The following is a 16,925-nucleotide window of genomic DNA, read 5'->3' on the forward strand; positions in this document are numbered from 1 at the left end:
AATTTCTAAATAAAGACATAATTTTTAAATAAACAAGATGTTTATTTTCAAGCTTATGATGCATTCTCATACAGCTAAATATTTTATTTCTTTAATTTTAGCACGACCCACATTATGAATATTCTAGGATTCAGCACCCAGTGTAAAGTACGACAATGTAATCAATGTCTGAGGGACACAGAATTCCACTGTAACTCGTGTAAACATGACCTGTGTCTACAGTGTAAAGAGAAACATGTTTAAAACTTAGATACCAAATATCATAGCGTTATGTCCTATAGATCTCTTCACGGTGAAAAGAGCTACACTGTGCAATATAAAGTACGACAATGTTCTCACTTAGTACAATGTGTGAATATCACAGAATTCTACTGTAATACGTGTGAACATGACTTGTGTCGACGGTGTTTAGGGAATCATTTTATCGATCCAAATACCACACACCATTATACTGTGTTTTACCGTGAGAAATATAAATACTTCCCCAAACAAGAGACCTGTGTAAGTCATCCAAACAGAATTTACGAAATAGACAAAGGAACACTCAGCACCCGGTGTAAAGTACGACAATGTTCTCAATGTCAGGGGGACACGGAATTCTACTGTAAAACGTGTAAACATGATCTGTGTCTACAGTGTAAAGAGAGGCATGTTATTGATCTCAATACTATGTACCATGATGTTGTGATTTACCGTGAGAAATATGACTACATCCCGAAACAAGAGACCTGTGTGAGACATCAAGACAGAATTTATGAAAAGTTCTGTGACTCTTGTAACTTTCCTATTTGTGTCCAATGTAAAGTACACGAAAAACATCAAATGCTGGATATTAGGAAAGCTTATAAAACATACCGTCAACCGTGCAAAAAAGTCGTTCACAAAATCAGACGAGAGAATCTTTATAACAGCCGTATTCTCCTGGAAAGAATCAAAACTGATATAAAATCTGTTCACATAGATATCTCCAACCGTCGATCAGATATTTCAGCAAGACTAAATGGCATCATTGACGCTGGGATATATGATGTTAAAAACAGATATACAAGTGATGTGATGCAAAAATTACAACGAAAGAATAGAAAAATGAAGAGACATCTTGCCATCATTGAAAATTATGAACACAGATTTAAACAGCTAGCAAACAAAGCAGTCAAATTTCTCTTCTTCTTAAAGAAAACCAAAGTCCCAAAGATGAAAGACACTCCTTATCTTACACAACAAGCATTGCTCTTTCAGACTGAAGAAATCAACATCGTGGATGTGATTAAGTTACTGTGTAAAATTCCAATCATAGAGGCAGGAAAAAGACCAATAGGAAATGAATGTCAGCTGAACCTAATCCCTAAACCTATGCTACAAAAATCTGTCACATTAAAAGGTTTTAATGGTGTTACACATATTTCCCATGCGACATCAGATCGAGTTTGGATAAGTGATGGTGACAATCTTTTCTTGGCAGACGCAAAAGGTAACGATCTACATCATCTGACAGATATAAGACTGGTTAGTTATGGAGCACATACAGTGAACATGACCTGTGATCTTATTTATATAGACATGGATTATAACATTAACAAACTTTCTAAAGGAAACAGAATAAAATCTACACTGATAAAGAGATCAACACCAAGGATACTACTCTGTGTCTACTGCTCCGCTTCCAATGGAGATCTTGTGGTCGGAATGTAGAGTATTGATTCGTGGTCAGGCAAGGTAATTCGATATAATAATGAAGGAAAACTCATACAAACAATACATGACAATTCAGGGAAAGAACTGTATAATCTTCCCAGGTACATTACAGAGAACAGCAATGGAGATGTTATTGTGTCTGATCTGACCGATATTGATATAAATGGTAATGGTCATGGTGCTGTAGTGGTAACAGATCGCAAAGGACGACATCGCTTCTCCTACACAGCATCCCAATCAGAATCAGACCTCCAGCCTCATGGAATCTGTACAGACACATTGTCAAACATTTTGTTGTGTGATTCTAAGACCAACACAATACATTTAATTGATAAGGATGGTCATTTCCTATCACTGATTTTGACACGACCTCAAGGGATAGACAGACCGCGGTGTCTGAGCTATGATCACAAAACTCACCTTCTCTGGGTTGGATCATGCGACAGCAACAGATTGTGTGCATACAGATACATAGAGAGGAAGGACTATCTGACGGATCATAAATAATAATAAATTTTGATACAAAAACAAGTGCACACTTGCATCTAATCATCTGACAGATTTTTGTATCCAGCGTATTAGAGATAGATATTGAAATCTCGCATTAAGGGCTGTTTAATAATTCAGAAGTGAAAAAGGAATTAGATAGATTACACGATCAGTATGTAAAGGTTCCAGATGACAAAGCTGGTAACAACATAATCTTTGTTTGTAAGGCTCATTATTTGAATTGTATTTTAGAGGAACTAGGATTTAATTCTACGGGTGGAAATCCAACTTACACCCATACCTCCCTTTCTAAGGAGGAAATTCTACAAAATCATATGTCCGTTTTAGATATCTTTAATGTTCCCAACAAACAAAATAAATTTGAATTACACTACTCTTACTGGATTCCTAAACTTCATTAAAATCCTTACAAGCAAAGATACATAACGGGTTCTGGTAAATGTTCCACCAAGCCTCTTTCTTTACTCCGCACTAAAATATTTACTGTATTGAAGGAGAAACTTCAGGAGTACTGTACAAATGTATATTCGCGAAGTGGTGTAAATCAGATGTGGAATATTATGTGTTGAAATTCGGAAATTCATCGCATGTGGTTAATTCTGCGGATAATTCTAAACAGCTTAAATTTTTTTAACTATAGCTAGATACATGTACATATACACAAATGTATGGGTACATATAATATAGTTAATGTAATTAGTAAATTATATATATATTCAGCTACACGCAATGACAATAAGCTGTAATTATAATGAAGAGGGTGTATTACATATACTCTACATAAACAGAACTATTTGACAAGGTAGGAAATGTACTTTGTTGGAGAAGAATATAAGAAAAATGTAATTTAATCATGAAACATTGCTTCCCTTGTTTGATCGTTTCATAGGACGTATTGTAAATTATACTTCTGAAGTTTGTGGTTTACTTACAGCATCTAACAGAGAGAAACTTCATCTTGATTTTGTAAACATGTTTAAGGGGTAAAAAGGACAACATGTAATATAACTGTCTTTTCTGAATTAGGATGATATTCTCTGTTTTACCAAAGAATGTATAATATAATTAGGTTTTGGGAAAAACACTTGACAATAAAAATTGTATAATTTTACGAAGTTACAATATTTTATATGAATGTAAAAGATGATCGAACTCGAAATATCTTAAACAATACAAATCTGACAAGAGGGCATAAACACGGACCTTTGAAAATTCCAGGCTTGGGATCAGGTGCCTAGGAGGAGTAAGCATCCCCTGTTGAACGGTAACACTCGCCGTGAGCCCTATGTATTGATCAAGAAAAACAGAAAATCCCGGTGGCAAATTCAGTATAAAAAGAAAGGTCTAACATTTAGCATGAAACAAGTCAGCCAAAACACCACCCAATGAGGTTATATTTGCTAACAAGGTCATTATAACGACCAAATAAATTACGAAATGTTGCCTATAAAAGAGATTGTTAAAATCCCCATAACCTCAACTTATCAGAGAGTAGCATGCCTTGATTTAAAAAATAAATTGTACTCAGAGCAAGCTCTTTAGTAACGAATTAGTTGGGACACCATAAGGCAACGGGATTGTTGAAATGCCTGTAACATCAACTTTGTGTTGAAATAATGGGTCTGAATAAAACTTTGTTATGAAGTAATTCTGATTTTAACAGATGCAGTTTCAGAAAAGAGTTTTATTCCTGTAAAGGATAAATGAAGAATCATAGCCTAAATTTTAACTTGGAAACGTGATTGTTTAAGCAATTTACCCTGAAAGTGTAAATGACAATCTAATACTTTATTGCACATCTACAAGACAATTCTTTTATCTTGCAAAAGTTTAAATGCTACTGCATGAGTTTCAAGAAGATTTCTTGAACCAGGATTTTATAAAATAAAAATGTCGTTTTTGACCCCAGTTTGACCATCAGAGGGTAAAGGAAAATTCTTAAATTACAGGACACTATTAATCACTTTCAAAAATAATTTAGTTCCTGGGTAAAATATATGAGGAGATCCGGGGACCAATTGTCTCTCAAAACATCTATAAACGACCTAGATAACGGATGGAAGTAGAGAGTTAATGCCCTAAAGAATATTCATTTTTATTTTAAACGGGTGCATTTGGCGTTTTAAGGATGTTTTCTATTAAACTATTAATGTAAACTGCATGTATTAAAATTTTCTTTTTTAATTTGACTTCTGCACCAACCCGCTTTCCACTGAAAGTATTGAATAGAACCTAATAGATGTAAATGCATGTAAATGATTTTTTGTTTGCTTGTTTTGTTGTTTGACGTTCTTCTCGAGAGTTTAACTCATAAGGAGACTCCACCAATTGCCGGCGGAGAGCTGCAAATTTTGACCTATGCTCTGCACTCAGGGCAATTGAGCAGTGAGGGACCTTTTTCGTGCCAACACCTACTGCGACACAAGATCTAGGTTTATACGGTCTCTTCTGAAGGTCCGGTCTCCACGTCCCACAGTGGGATTCGAACGCGCGACGTAAGGCTATCTCCTTACTCCTCGACTCTAGAGATCTTACCACTGCGCCACGCGGGCTACGCATGTTTGTTTGCTTTTATTGTTTAACGTCCCTCTCGAGAATTTTTCACTCAAATGGAGACGCCACCACTTGCCGGTGGAGAGCTACAAATTTTGACCTTTACTCGGCACTCAGGGCCCTTGAGCAGTGAGGGATCTTTTTCGTGCCAGCACCTACTGCGACACGGGACCTCGGTTTATACGGTCTCATCCGAAGGACCGGTTTACACGTCCCACAGTGGGATTCGAACCCGCGACTCTAGAGCAAACGCTCTACCCACTGCGCCACGCGGGCGACCGGGCGACGCATGTACATGATAAATTAATTAATAATTAATTCAAGTTATTTAACCAATTTTATAGGTAAATAGACTGTAAATGAAGGATCATGAAGTAAATCAGATCTGCTTTCAAAGAACTTTTTTTTTTAAATCGCAATCAGGAAATTTTACCAAAATCAAAAACATCATAACGTATCTATTTACTTCAAATTACAAAGAGAATCTTATCATTGATATAAAAGTGTTTTGACATATCTAATTATGTAAATCTGGTCATTGTGTAAAGTGTTAATCACTGTTTTAAAAGCGCTTCTGTGCCTTTCAGACATTTCTTTAACTATGCGTGAATGATAATAATGAGTAATAAAATCACATACACACACATACAGACACACACATGCACAAACTCACACAAACACGCGTCCCTTCTTCCACACATAGATTCAATTTAATTTTTAGTATCCACATCTGTTTAACGCCACTTAACGAACATTTCCTTGTAAAGTAATTTTAATGTTCTTCGCTGATCGTTTTATGCATGGGTAAACGATTGCAGTCATTGTAGGTTGTTTTTTTTTTCAATGTTGCAATTGTTAAAATTACAACGAAAAATGAAACTACTTTGTTGCTTAAAAAACACCTGCATCATCTCGGTCACAATAAAGTATCATCTTTCGTAAGCTCTGAGTCGGATTAGCCGAACCGTTTATTTTTTCTTGCAATTGTTTACATACTTTTAAAAAACTTATTGAGAGGAAAATGTAGTCAATGGAATATCGTATTTCAAATTTTAACACCACGTTATATCCTAAGCATTTAAAATTTGCAATTTTGTCTGAGTTATACACAGAGATAAGGAATGCTTGTAAGACACACAGCAGGGTTTTTTTTTTTTTTTTTAGGGAAATCAGTCAAACAACAGAATTCACTGATTTTTTAAGAAGGTAAGAACTTGATTAAATTTATTTTCATTTTGTTTATTTAACTTGGTAATTGTTTTTAATGTGAAGAGGAATGTATTGCCTCGATTAAATATAAACAAGTAATTTAACCAGATTTGGGATTGAATATTTTTCTAAGATTGGTCTACTAGTATTTTTTTCATTCTTATAATTTGCTATTTTTTGAAGATCAAGTTTCCTATATATATATATATATATATATATATATATATATATATATATATATATATATATATATATATATATATATATATATACTTGCAAATGTGTCCCTTTAGGCCTATAAAACATTGTTTGAGGTAATCGTTTTTACATCAAGAGGTCACAAACTAGTTAGTGCACCTGAATTCATTGACCCCCTAAGAACTGGGTCACTTCCTTTTACTACGAACGTAAACAAAACCGGCTGAAATATCAAGAGCCTAGCGTAATTATGAATATTTATGAGATGCCTCTAACGATTAAAAGGAATCCGATGCAATACTTTATTTCCGGAATGTTTAGTATCATCGTCAAAAAGAATAACGATCGATAGCAACATATCAGTTTTTTTCTTTTTAATGTCTTCCACACTGATTTAACCTTATTTATCTTTGCCGATAATAACTGAATTTAATTTTTTTTTTTTTTCACATCAAAAGAATTATTGAAAGCTATTGCTTGGTTTTCATGTGCAGTTGTACATTAAACAAATAATATAAATAAATTCTAAAAAATATATTTATAAATAAATAAATAAATAAATAAATAAATAAATAACAAGGGCACTGAAGAAAAGAAAAAAAAATGTGAATGATAATAAGTAAAAAAAATGAAATTAGATTGTAAATGATGGGAAGATAGATATCAATTTTCTAAACAAAACAACACTAGATAAATTATAACTATATTTAATAAATAATTCTGAAATTAACAGTATTAAAATAAAACAAACAGGAAGCAAATATGAAACATATTTCAGAAAGTCATCTGATCTAATCTGATAACATTAAGTCCAGCATCCATTTTCCTGATATGCCAAGCTACTGTATTGGTATGTTCTACTGAATACAATATATGTGACACACCTGTACCCTAGGCTTTTGAAACACTCTATCATATACAAAAATAACACACCTGCACCCTAGGATTTTGATAAGGTCATCTGGGAACTACATAACAGTGACCCTCCTGTACCCTAGGCTATTGATATGGTCTACTGAGTACTACATGACAGGTAAGAGTCCAGTACCCTAGGCTATTTATCCGGTCTACTGAGTACTACATGACAGGTAAGAGTCCGGTACCCTAGGCTATTGATACGGTCTACTGAGTACTACATGACAGGTTTCTTACCTGTCATGTAGTACTCAGTAGACCGTATCAATAGCCTAGGGTACTGGTCTATTACCTGTCATGTAGTACTCAGTAGACCGTATCAATAGTCTAGGGTTCCTGGTGTCTTACCTGTCATGTAGTACTCAGTAGACCGTATCAATAGCCTAGGGTACTGGACTCTTACCTGTCATGTAGTACTCAGTAGTTCGTATCAATAGCCTAGGGTACTGGAATCTTACCTGTCCTGTAGTACTCAAAAGTTCCAGGTCAATAGCCTTGCTCACTTGTTTTATATCTGTGTAAAAGTTTTTTGTGGATTTTTTTTTTATATCGGTAGCCTTTTAGCCTATTATATATTTTTTCAATGCATGTCATGCATACCTCTTTGTAATAATTCCATCGTTTTCTGCATTCTCACTCAATCGTTTTCTTTTGGCAAAATAATTTAGTTTACACCTGTTGTTTTCAATTAAATTGTACCTGTTTTTGGAAAAGAACAGCATACTTCGAAATATAATGTTAATAATCTTACACACACACACAGATCTATCGTTACGTAATATTATATTGTATACATGTAGGTAGTTATAATCGGTTAATACTTCTCCTTACCATCTCCTTCTAGTTCAAAGTGTCGTTTATTGCTGATTCTCTGTGTGATAAATCTTGTTGTTGTTGTTTTTTCTAAATCTTCAAGAAATGCTTGTATTTCTTGGTAGTTCTTAAACTTTCTGACAGCCGGCATGGTTTTGTTTTGATTAGAAACCGCGCGAAAATGTCAAAGTCATTTCTTACATTATTATATTCGTATGGGAAAAAACTTGGATATAAAATAATGAATTGCTTCTTATTTGTATATAAAACAACAATTTAAACGTTGATTAAACTATTAAAAATGATAATAAAGTTTGTTTTCATTCTTCTTTAATTTATTGCGGATACCGGATCTGTTTGAGCTGACCGAGATATTTTTTCTCGTTATCAATACCTCATGAATATTCATAACTACGCTAGGCTCGTGATATTTAGACACAACCGAAATAAAATGAAAGGCGTTTAAACAAGACACGTATTAAATAAAAATTAATTTTCGCACACAAAATAAGATCTTTTCAAAACATGCTTTTTTAATATTGCACAAAACGTTATCTATTCATTTATCACAATAAACGTCGTCTTTGAACTTTCCCCTTACAAAGCATAACTAGAATAGCTAAATTTGTCAATTTTGATCTCTGTGATGACGACCCGTTGCTATACCTTCTCTTTGATAATGATATCCTGGCCGCATTAGATCTCCCCTTTATGGCTCCAGCCAGCGTTGAAGAGACTGAAGAGGTCGAGAAGGAGCTTAAGATGTCTGATATGGAAAAGCTTCCTAGCCCTGGTATGCCCACCCCCTTCTAAGAGATTTCTAATTCAATGTCTAACTGGAAGATTTAAACAGTTTGAGGACTCCAGACAATCTATATCAAAAAACGAAATACTAAATGGGAATTGAAACTCTTTCAAAGTATATATCTTATGAGTACCTCTAAATTAAAAATAAACAAGAGATGTTAATTATAAACAAAATTAATAAATAAATCAATCAATTCAAACAATGCCGATATCAGTATGTATAGGCAATTGTATGTTTTACAAGTATGTTTAGAGAATAACAATGCATTCACCAACACAAAGGCATACCGTATTTTATCAGCAGATTAAACAGATGGTTCTGAGAAAGAATTAAACGTATAACAACCAAACAATTAATAATTAAAAATGCATTTTAATTTTAAGGGAGCCGACTGGGGTTTTATTGTGTGAAAACTACTATAGAGAAACTCTTTAATTTTATACCATATGTACCTTGACTTCAGTACACTTGCAAAGCTTAGTGAAAATCTACCGTCTGGTTATTTTTTAGGTACCACTCCAAAATACAGGTACATTACTAAAGGATTATATAGGAAAAATCATTTTTTCGCACTTCGGATCAAATTATACAAATGCTACGATAGACTTTTTGCTCAAATTATATTATTTGATGGGTAATATTATATTGTACATTTTGTGCAAGATACACAAAATTCTACCGTCTGGTTTTCAGAGAGAGCATCTCAAAATGTCAAAATCCATGATATTTTCCTGTTTTTATGGAGTACAACAAAACATGACAGATACCACAGATTTACATAAAAAATAAAAAAAATAATTATTAGATTTTCAATTTCCTATGTTTAAAATTTCAAGAGCATATATTTTATACTTTTTATTTTATGCCATAATTAATGACCCCTCTTAAAGAACTACGGTTATTCATAACGTCAAAAACACACTATTACGACGTCTATCTACCCATAATTTAAAAAATCGTTTTAAAAATCAGTTATTTAAAAACGTAATTAGATTTTTAAACCTAAGATTTCTTAAATTTGTTTTTTTTTTATATAAATTATGTAAAAATAGTTGCTTTCAAAGAGTAAATATGCTTTATTTTACTATGCTGCGCGAAGCATTGCGCAATGAAAACCCCAGTCGGCCCCCTTAAAATCAACTAATTAAAAAAAACTAAAGTAGGTATTCAAACTAAGAAACAGAAAGCTACATATAATAAATACAGCCTAAATTAAAAAACAAAAGAACAAATAAAGCACAAAAATTAAGACAATCAAAATCAAAATTTTAAATAAATTCGATTTATGATTTAAAGATTGATTGATTGATTGTATGTTGTTTTACGTCCCATTCGAGAATTTTTCACTCATATAGAGACGTCACCATATACCGGTGAAGGGCTTCAAATTTTGACCTTTACTCGGCACTCAGGGCCATTGAGCAGTGAGGGATCTTTATCGTGCCAACGCCTGCCGTGATACGGGGCCTCGGTTTTTAAGGTCTCATCCGAAGGACCCTCAACTTTCACTTCAAAGTGCCGAGCGCATGGCGAAGGAACAGTCGCGGCCGAGATTCGAACTTACGACCTCCCGATCGCGGAGCGAGCGCTCTACCGACTGAGCTACCGTGAACGGTATTTAAAGATTGACAATTGGAGATCTTTTCGGATGTACTCAATTTCTAAACTGTTATTTGCAGAAAATTTGAGGAAATTTTATTGCAAAGCCAAGCCCCAACTTCACGAAGGGCGGGTGTTAATAGTTGCCTAAGCAAAAGTTTTTATTTTTTTTTTTACGAAAATAGCTTAAAAATCTTCGTGCTGCAATTAATGATTTGGGACATAGTTCGAGATAAGGAATTTAAAGCAGCGAATCACTCTAGATGTCATATGCATTCATCCTGAAGACGTACAACGCATATCTACATATTTTCTTTCTGCTCCATTGATCATCGCTAATATATAGGTATATGGTGACGTCTCTGTATGAGTGAAAAATTCTCGAATTTGACGTAAAAGAACATACAATCAATCAATCAATCAATCCTATTAATTCCTGTCGTTGTCCCTGACATACCCTGTCTACTCCCTGACATCCCCTGTCTTTGCCCCTGTTGTCAATGTTTACCCCCTGATGTCCCCTGACATTCCCTGATGTCCCTTTCAACTCCCTGATGTCCCCTGACTAAGTCCCTGACGACCCTGTCTTCCCCCTTTCTTTCTCTATCATTTCTCTTGGACCAGGAAAGGAGGTTAAAATATGAAATGAAAATAAAAATAAAACATTTTATAGATAGATAGATATAGATAGATACAGACGGATAGACAGACAGACAGCTAGACAGACGGGTGGACGGACGACGGACAACAGGTGATCAGAAAAACTCACTTGAGCTCACGTGCGCTAAAAAGTAAATAAATAAATTAATAAATACATAAATTACAATTAAAAAAAAATCAACAAATAAATCATGACTGAAAATCTAAAAATCCCAAATCTATAAATTCTAAACACAACCTGTTAGAACAACAGCAGTGAACAATACTGACTATCACCCCAAGGGAATTAAAAAACCTGTCTGCGTATGGTCATCAGTCATGTGTCTGCATCAATTGCTCAATGGGGTTTAAGCGGGAAAATAATTAATTCAAGAAAATTGTAAAAATAAATTAACCAACACATATTTCATAATTATAACTGCATATAGAATAAAAGAATAATACATCAATATACATCAAAATATAAAATAATGCTTTTAGCATATAGTTTTTCCGCTTTCTTAACACCCTCGATTCTTTTTTCCTTTTGAAAATATTAATTTATATGTCTGTGATTCGATACTCGTCTTTGTTTCCTTCTCTCACTTCAGACATTGTCAATAGTTTGACAACATATGGCCTTTCTTGAAATTCAGAGATATATTTGCTGCCAAGTTATTCTTTTATAGCTTTTCCTACAAACTCAGGGCTGTCGAGTACCGACTCATTATTTTTGATACACACAGAAGGCTATTCTTTTACGAAAGAATTAATATTACCATTTACTAACTCTTGAATTTTAACAATCTATTTTTTACTTCTTTTTTCTTTATTAAGGGATTCGTAATTTTTGTTCAAAATGCTCGACTTGTTCAGACTAATAATTCTGCACTGGTATTCTTAGCTTTAGATGACTTGTTAGATAATTGGGTTGAATGACATAACCTTGCTATGTGGCCTGGTCTCTTGCAGTAGAAACAAATTAAAACCAGTTGTTGTACATCCTCACAAAACCAGGGGTCCGGAATTTAACCGTTGAGTTTGGACCCCTGACAAATTGTATTCGATATTTTACGGGCTGAGTGCAGCAATATCTTTCGGAGAATTACAAACCCTGATTATTTTTCTTATCTTTCTACCAAACACATTAAACTTTCAGTGATAAACAATTTGTAACAACGATTTTAACTTTAAAATTAACTACATATCAGTATTACATGTAATTAAGAATGAGGAAATCCAACTATATTTTCTATAATTAACCTATTCTGATATATATGTACCAAGAATTTAAAAAAGATACTTTTTTTCTTCAATTTCAACAGATTGTTCTCCTTACGTCGTAAACCGTTCACATCATGGATAAACTAGGAATCAGTTCCCAGTATAAAGCACGACAGTGTTCACAATGTCAGGGGGACACAGAGTTCTACTGTAACATGTGTAAACATGACCTGTGTCTACAGTGTAAAGAGAGACATGTTATTGATCTAGACACGAAACACCATGATGTTGTCATCTATCGTGAGATATGTGAATCCATCACAAAGCAAGAGATCTGTGTGAGACATCCAGACAAAATTTATGAAATGTTCTGTAACTTATGTAAACTTCCTGTTTGTTTCCGATGTAAAGAACATAAACAACACTTATTACATGGATTGAGAACAGCCTATAAAACAAACCGACTACAACAGAAAGGAAACATTTGCCACATCAGAAGTGAAACTCTTTATAACAGCTGCTTTCTCCTGCCAGTAATCAAAACTGACATAGAAACTTGTCTCACAGAAATCTCCAAACGACAATCAGAGTTGTTTATAAAAGCTAATAGATTAAAGAACTTGATTGACACTGTGATGTGCGATGTTAAAATCAGATATACAAGATATATGATGCAAAGAATACAACAACAGAAGAGGAAAATGAACATATATCTTGTCAGCATAGAGAACTATGAACACAGAACTGAATTCTCAGCAAACACACCGGTAAAATTCCTTTTTTTCATCAAAAGACCCCGTGTAACCAAGATAAAGGAAACTCCTAGTCTTTCACAAAACCTCCTGCTTTCCCTGACCGAGGAACTAAACAAACAGGAAGTTATCAATTTACTAAGTGATATTCAAATCATAGAGGCAGGAAAAAGACAAGTAAGAAACGAATACCTGCTGAAACTGATGAAAACAGTCGTGATTTACAGATCCGTTAAAGTGACCGGTGTACGTCAGGTAAGACACATTTCCAGTGTCACATCTGGTAAGTTTTGGATCAATGATGGTGACAATCTCATCTTGACAAATATAGAAGGTAAATTACCTTTAAGTGATGACAATGCCGTTTTAATAAACAGAAAAAATTATGTTCTGCATCAGCTGACAGATATAGTTAGTGGATGGGGAGTACACACAGTGACCATTAACGGTGATCTTATTTATATCGATAGGGATGATAACATTAATAGACTATATAAAGATAATGAAACAAAGTCTACACTGATAAAGAAAACAAAACCATGGAAACCCCGCTGTGTCTATAGCTCTCGGTCCAATGGAGATCTACTGGTCGGGATGTGGAAAACTGATACAGATACCGGCAAGGTAACGCGGTATAACGACAAAGGGCAATGTATACAGACAATACAACAAAACAACACAGGGCAGGGACTGTATAGACATCCTTTCTTCATTACAGAAAATTGCAATGGAGATCTTATTGTGTCTGACTGGAGCCGTGGTGCTGTAGTGGTGACAGAGCATCGAGGAAGATATCGGAACTGCTATACAGGACCCCCATCAGGAACAGGTTTATCCCCACGTGGGGTCTGTACAGACGCGCTGTCAAATATCTTGGTATGCGATGCTATCACCTACACAGTACAAATGATTGACAAAGACGGTAACTTCTTGACCCTGATACTGGAAGAAGAAACAAGGATAGATGGACCACGGGGCCTTACTTATGATGACGAAACTCACCTTTTATGGGTTGGTTTATGGCACAACACAGTGGTTAAATTGAGATATATAGAGAGGCAGGATAATCAAACAGGTAAATGAAATAAGATAATACAATGCATATACATGTGCATGTACGCACACGAGTCTCTGACAGGTTATTGTAATAAGATGATGATACATTTTAATTATGTACACTCACACAAACACATGGACTATCAGACAGGATCTTGTAATAACTTTTTTTCAGTCAAAATATGGCCGAGTGAGAGGTTATATTTGTAAAAACTTCCAACAGATGTAACACATGCTACGGTGTTTTATCACTGGGACACAAAGAGTAGACAAATGAAACGAACTAACTTATTTAATCTCTATAATAGGAAATATGGTCTGTGTAGCTACATTTAGATCGTCCGTCTATAAATAGAAAAAAAACTACACTGCATTCTCATCTTGAAGTGCAGCATTGTGTCAAATGTTTCTCAGAAACGTAAAAAATAGTAGGTCTGAGAATCTCATCAAGATATCCTTGAGTTCTCACATTTCCACTGATATTGCCTAGATGAGTGCACCAATGATATGTCACACCAGCCCAAACCTACAGCATATGGATCGTGTTATCTCTCGTAAACTTACGTTTGCAAATCGCTCTCCTCCACCTCTGTATATACGGAATCGTCCATTATTCAATTTAACATTGAATCAGGATTCGGCAGAAAAACAGACCCTAGACCACTGACATAAATTCCAACGTAAGATAGCTATACTCCAATCCAAATGGACTTTAAGGTGTCTGTTTGGGTACAAGTGATTTCGGCACCTGGTGAATTCGGTACCTAACGAAAAAGTGAATTCGGCACTCAGTGAATTCGGCACCTGGTGAATTCGGCATCGAAATCTGGTGAATTCGGCATCAGAATTTGGTGAATTCGGCACCTATTTGTGTTAATTCGGTAACCATGTAATTTTTGTGAGTGTTTTGGAAGTATTTTTCGTGTGATTAATTGGTTGATTGCTCTTACTGGGAAAAAAGGTGTTTCTATTTTCTTCTTCAGAAAAATGCTCTTTGTAAAGTATAGATCTAATGAGTTAAAGTTCATGTGTGGAAAACTCAATTAGGTATACTGTAAGTTTAAGGCCTTTTCTTTAAAGAAAATTTCGAATAATTCTATCATTTGTACTGAAACGTACAACATTGAATTATCAGTGCATAAATATATACTGTAATCTCTCTCAGTCTCGCTAAATTTTTGCGGGTATAGAAAAGTTGAAGCTACAGAAAGAAGCGTGTAATAATTATCTTAAGTAGAAAATTTTATAATTCTAGTTGTTATCTTTATATTTGATTGTTTTGTATTAAATAATGTGCATTTGAATAAACACAGATCCTGAATTTTGAAACATTTTTTAGTGGAAAATAGAAGAAAATTTAATGGAAGTTTATTTTTAGAATTACCCGTTGTCCTTTGCTTTACCAAAAAATGTATATAACTAAGATTTGAAAAAGCTTCAAAATTGTATTTTTTTTATGCCAGCGTGTTGAAATGCATAAAGCGAAAAATTGAAATATTAGGCAACGAATTTTTGACAAGGGAAGACATAATATTGTTTTTCAAATAGATAATTTTAGCAAATGTCCTTTTTGAAATAGCCCATAATTCACAATTTATTTACAGACACCATACCAACAAAATTGTCTCACTCAAAAAAATCAACAACAACAAAAAAAAAAACAAAACAAAACAAAACAAAACAAAACTCTCCTTACTATATAATCTGGGAATGCATTTCCATTGAAAAAATCTTTTGAACTTTGGGACAACGTTAATAAACATTAGTATAAATCCTTAGAAGAGAATTACAAATTTTATATTGTTGAAAATTTAGAACTGTAAAAATATTTAAATTAAATACCAAATCCGTGCCATACCAAAAATCATAGTATATTTTACTTCATAAACTTAAAATGTACTTATTTGTTTTTTTTAAAATTACCACTGCAGCAATTAGTTGGCGTAAAAGAGTTTTATTTTATTACAATGTTCAACATTCAGGAATAAAATATCGATGGTGATTTAACACGTGCGTTGCATCACATTTACAACCTGAATTACACGACCTCATGTAGATTCCTAACAAGCCTGCTGCTTTGAAAAGAATTTTTATTGTACTGGAGTCGTTATATCAATTTCTTTTCATATAGATATATCAAGTAAAAATATAAAGCATGATGCTGTACAAACAAATCATTAAAAATAAATAAATAAATAAATAAAAATCAATGGAAACTTTTTCGTCTCCGTAACAGTCATTTCCGTAACATGCACACAAATTTATTTTGTACGTTTATAACATTTCATACAAACATAACAAAATTAAAGACAAAAACATATTTTCAGTATTAAGACTAAGAATGTTTTTGCCATGTACAGCTTTTAGACCTGAATCAAAAACGCTCGGAGAATATCACGAAAACGGAAATTTACTCGGAGCTATGTGTATACATGTATATATGCTGTAATTAGATCCTCATTTGAACGATTTAACATTTTTTTCCTTAATATTGAATTAAATTCAATTGACGTTAAAGATCTTACTTTTTTCAATTATGGACTATAAATTTACTACTCTACACCTATTAATACTGATTTACCGTTACGTTGTCATTTCCGTGCACGAAATTTGAAAATAAGTTTGGATTAATTTAAATATCTGTAATATTTGTTTTAGTGAATTATCTTTAAGCAGCTTTCCTTTCATGAACAATTCAAAATAGCAGTAAAATATCTAAATTGAAGTACTAGTAGTAAGGGAGAAATGGGTAAGGTTTTGCCGTAAGACATTTATAATTAAACCAATAATATGCGCATTGTAAGTTCAAACTTGATCATGTTTCTTTAAAACGGTCCTGCTCCAAATATATTCATAGAGCACGTAAAAAAAGGGGGGTGGGGTGGTGGTGGTTGGGGGGGGGGGGGTGCTGCTCTCTCCCGGCCTTCCCATTCCTTTTAAGAGGAGTCTATTGC

General features: G+C 33.9%; 1 protein-coding gene and 1 pseudogene across 1 annotated transcript; both read left to right on the forward strand.

Moving 5' to 3' along the window:
• Window positions 1–270: 270 nt before the first annotated feature.
• Window positions 271–2,202, forward strand: LOC133194320 (uncharacterized; annotated as a pseudogene).
• Window positions 2,203–12,297: 10,095 nt separating this feature from the next.
• LOC133194321 (uncharacterized) lies at window positions 12,298–13,998 on the forward strand. Its single transcript, XM_061330300.1, has one exon. The coding sequence runs from the start codon at window positions 12,298–12,300 to the stop codon at window positions 13,996–13,998; it is 1,701 nt and encodes a 566-aa protein (XP_061186284.1).
• Window positions 13,999–16,925: the final 2,927 nt, after the last annotated feature.

This window comes from Saccostrea echinata, unplaced genomic scaffold (genome assembly GCF_033153115.1).
Source record: "Saccostrea echinata isolate AGI-Se365-2 ecotype Australia unplaced genomic scaffold, CSIRO_AGI_Sech_v1 ptg000029l, whole genome shotgun sequence".
Taxonomy (NCBI): domain Eukaryota; kingdom Metazoa; phylum Mollusca; class Bivalvia; order Ostreida; family Ostreidae; genus Saccostrea; species Saccostrea echinata.

What these genes read in the sequence shown, in the direction of transcription:
- LOC133194321 (XM_061330300.1), top strand. Translation starts at nt 12,298, where the DNA reads ATGGATAAACTAGGAATCAGTTCCCAGTATAAAGCACGACAGTGTTCA.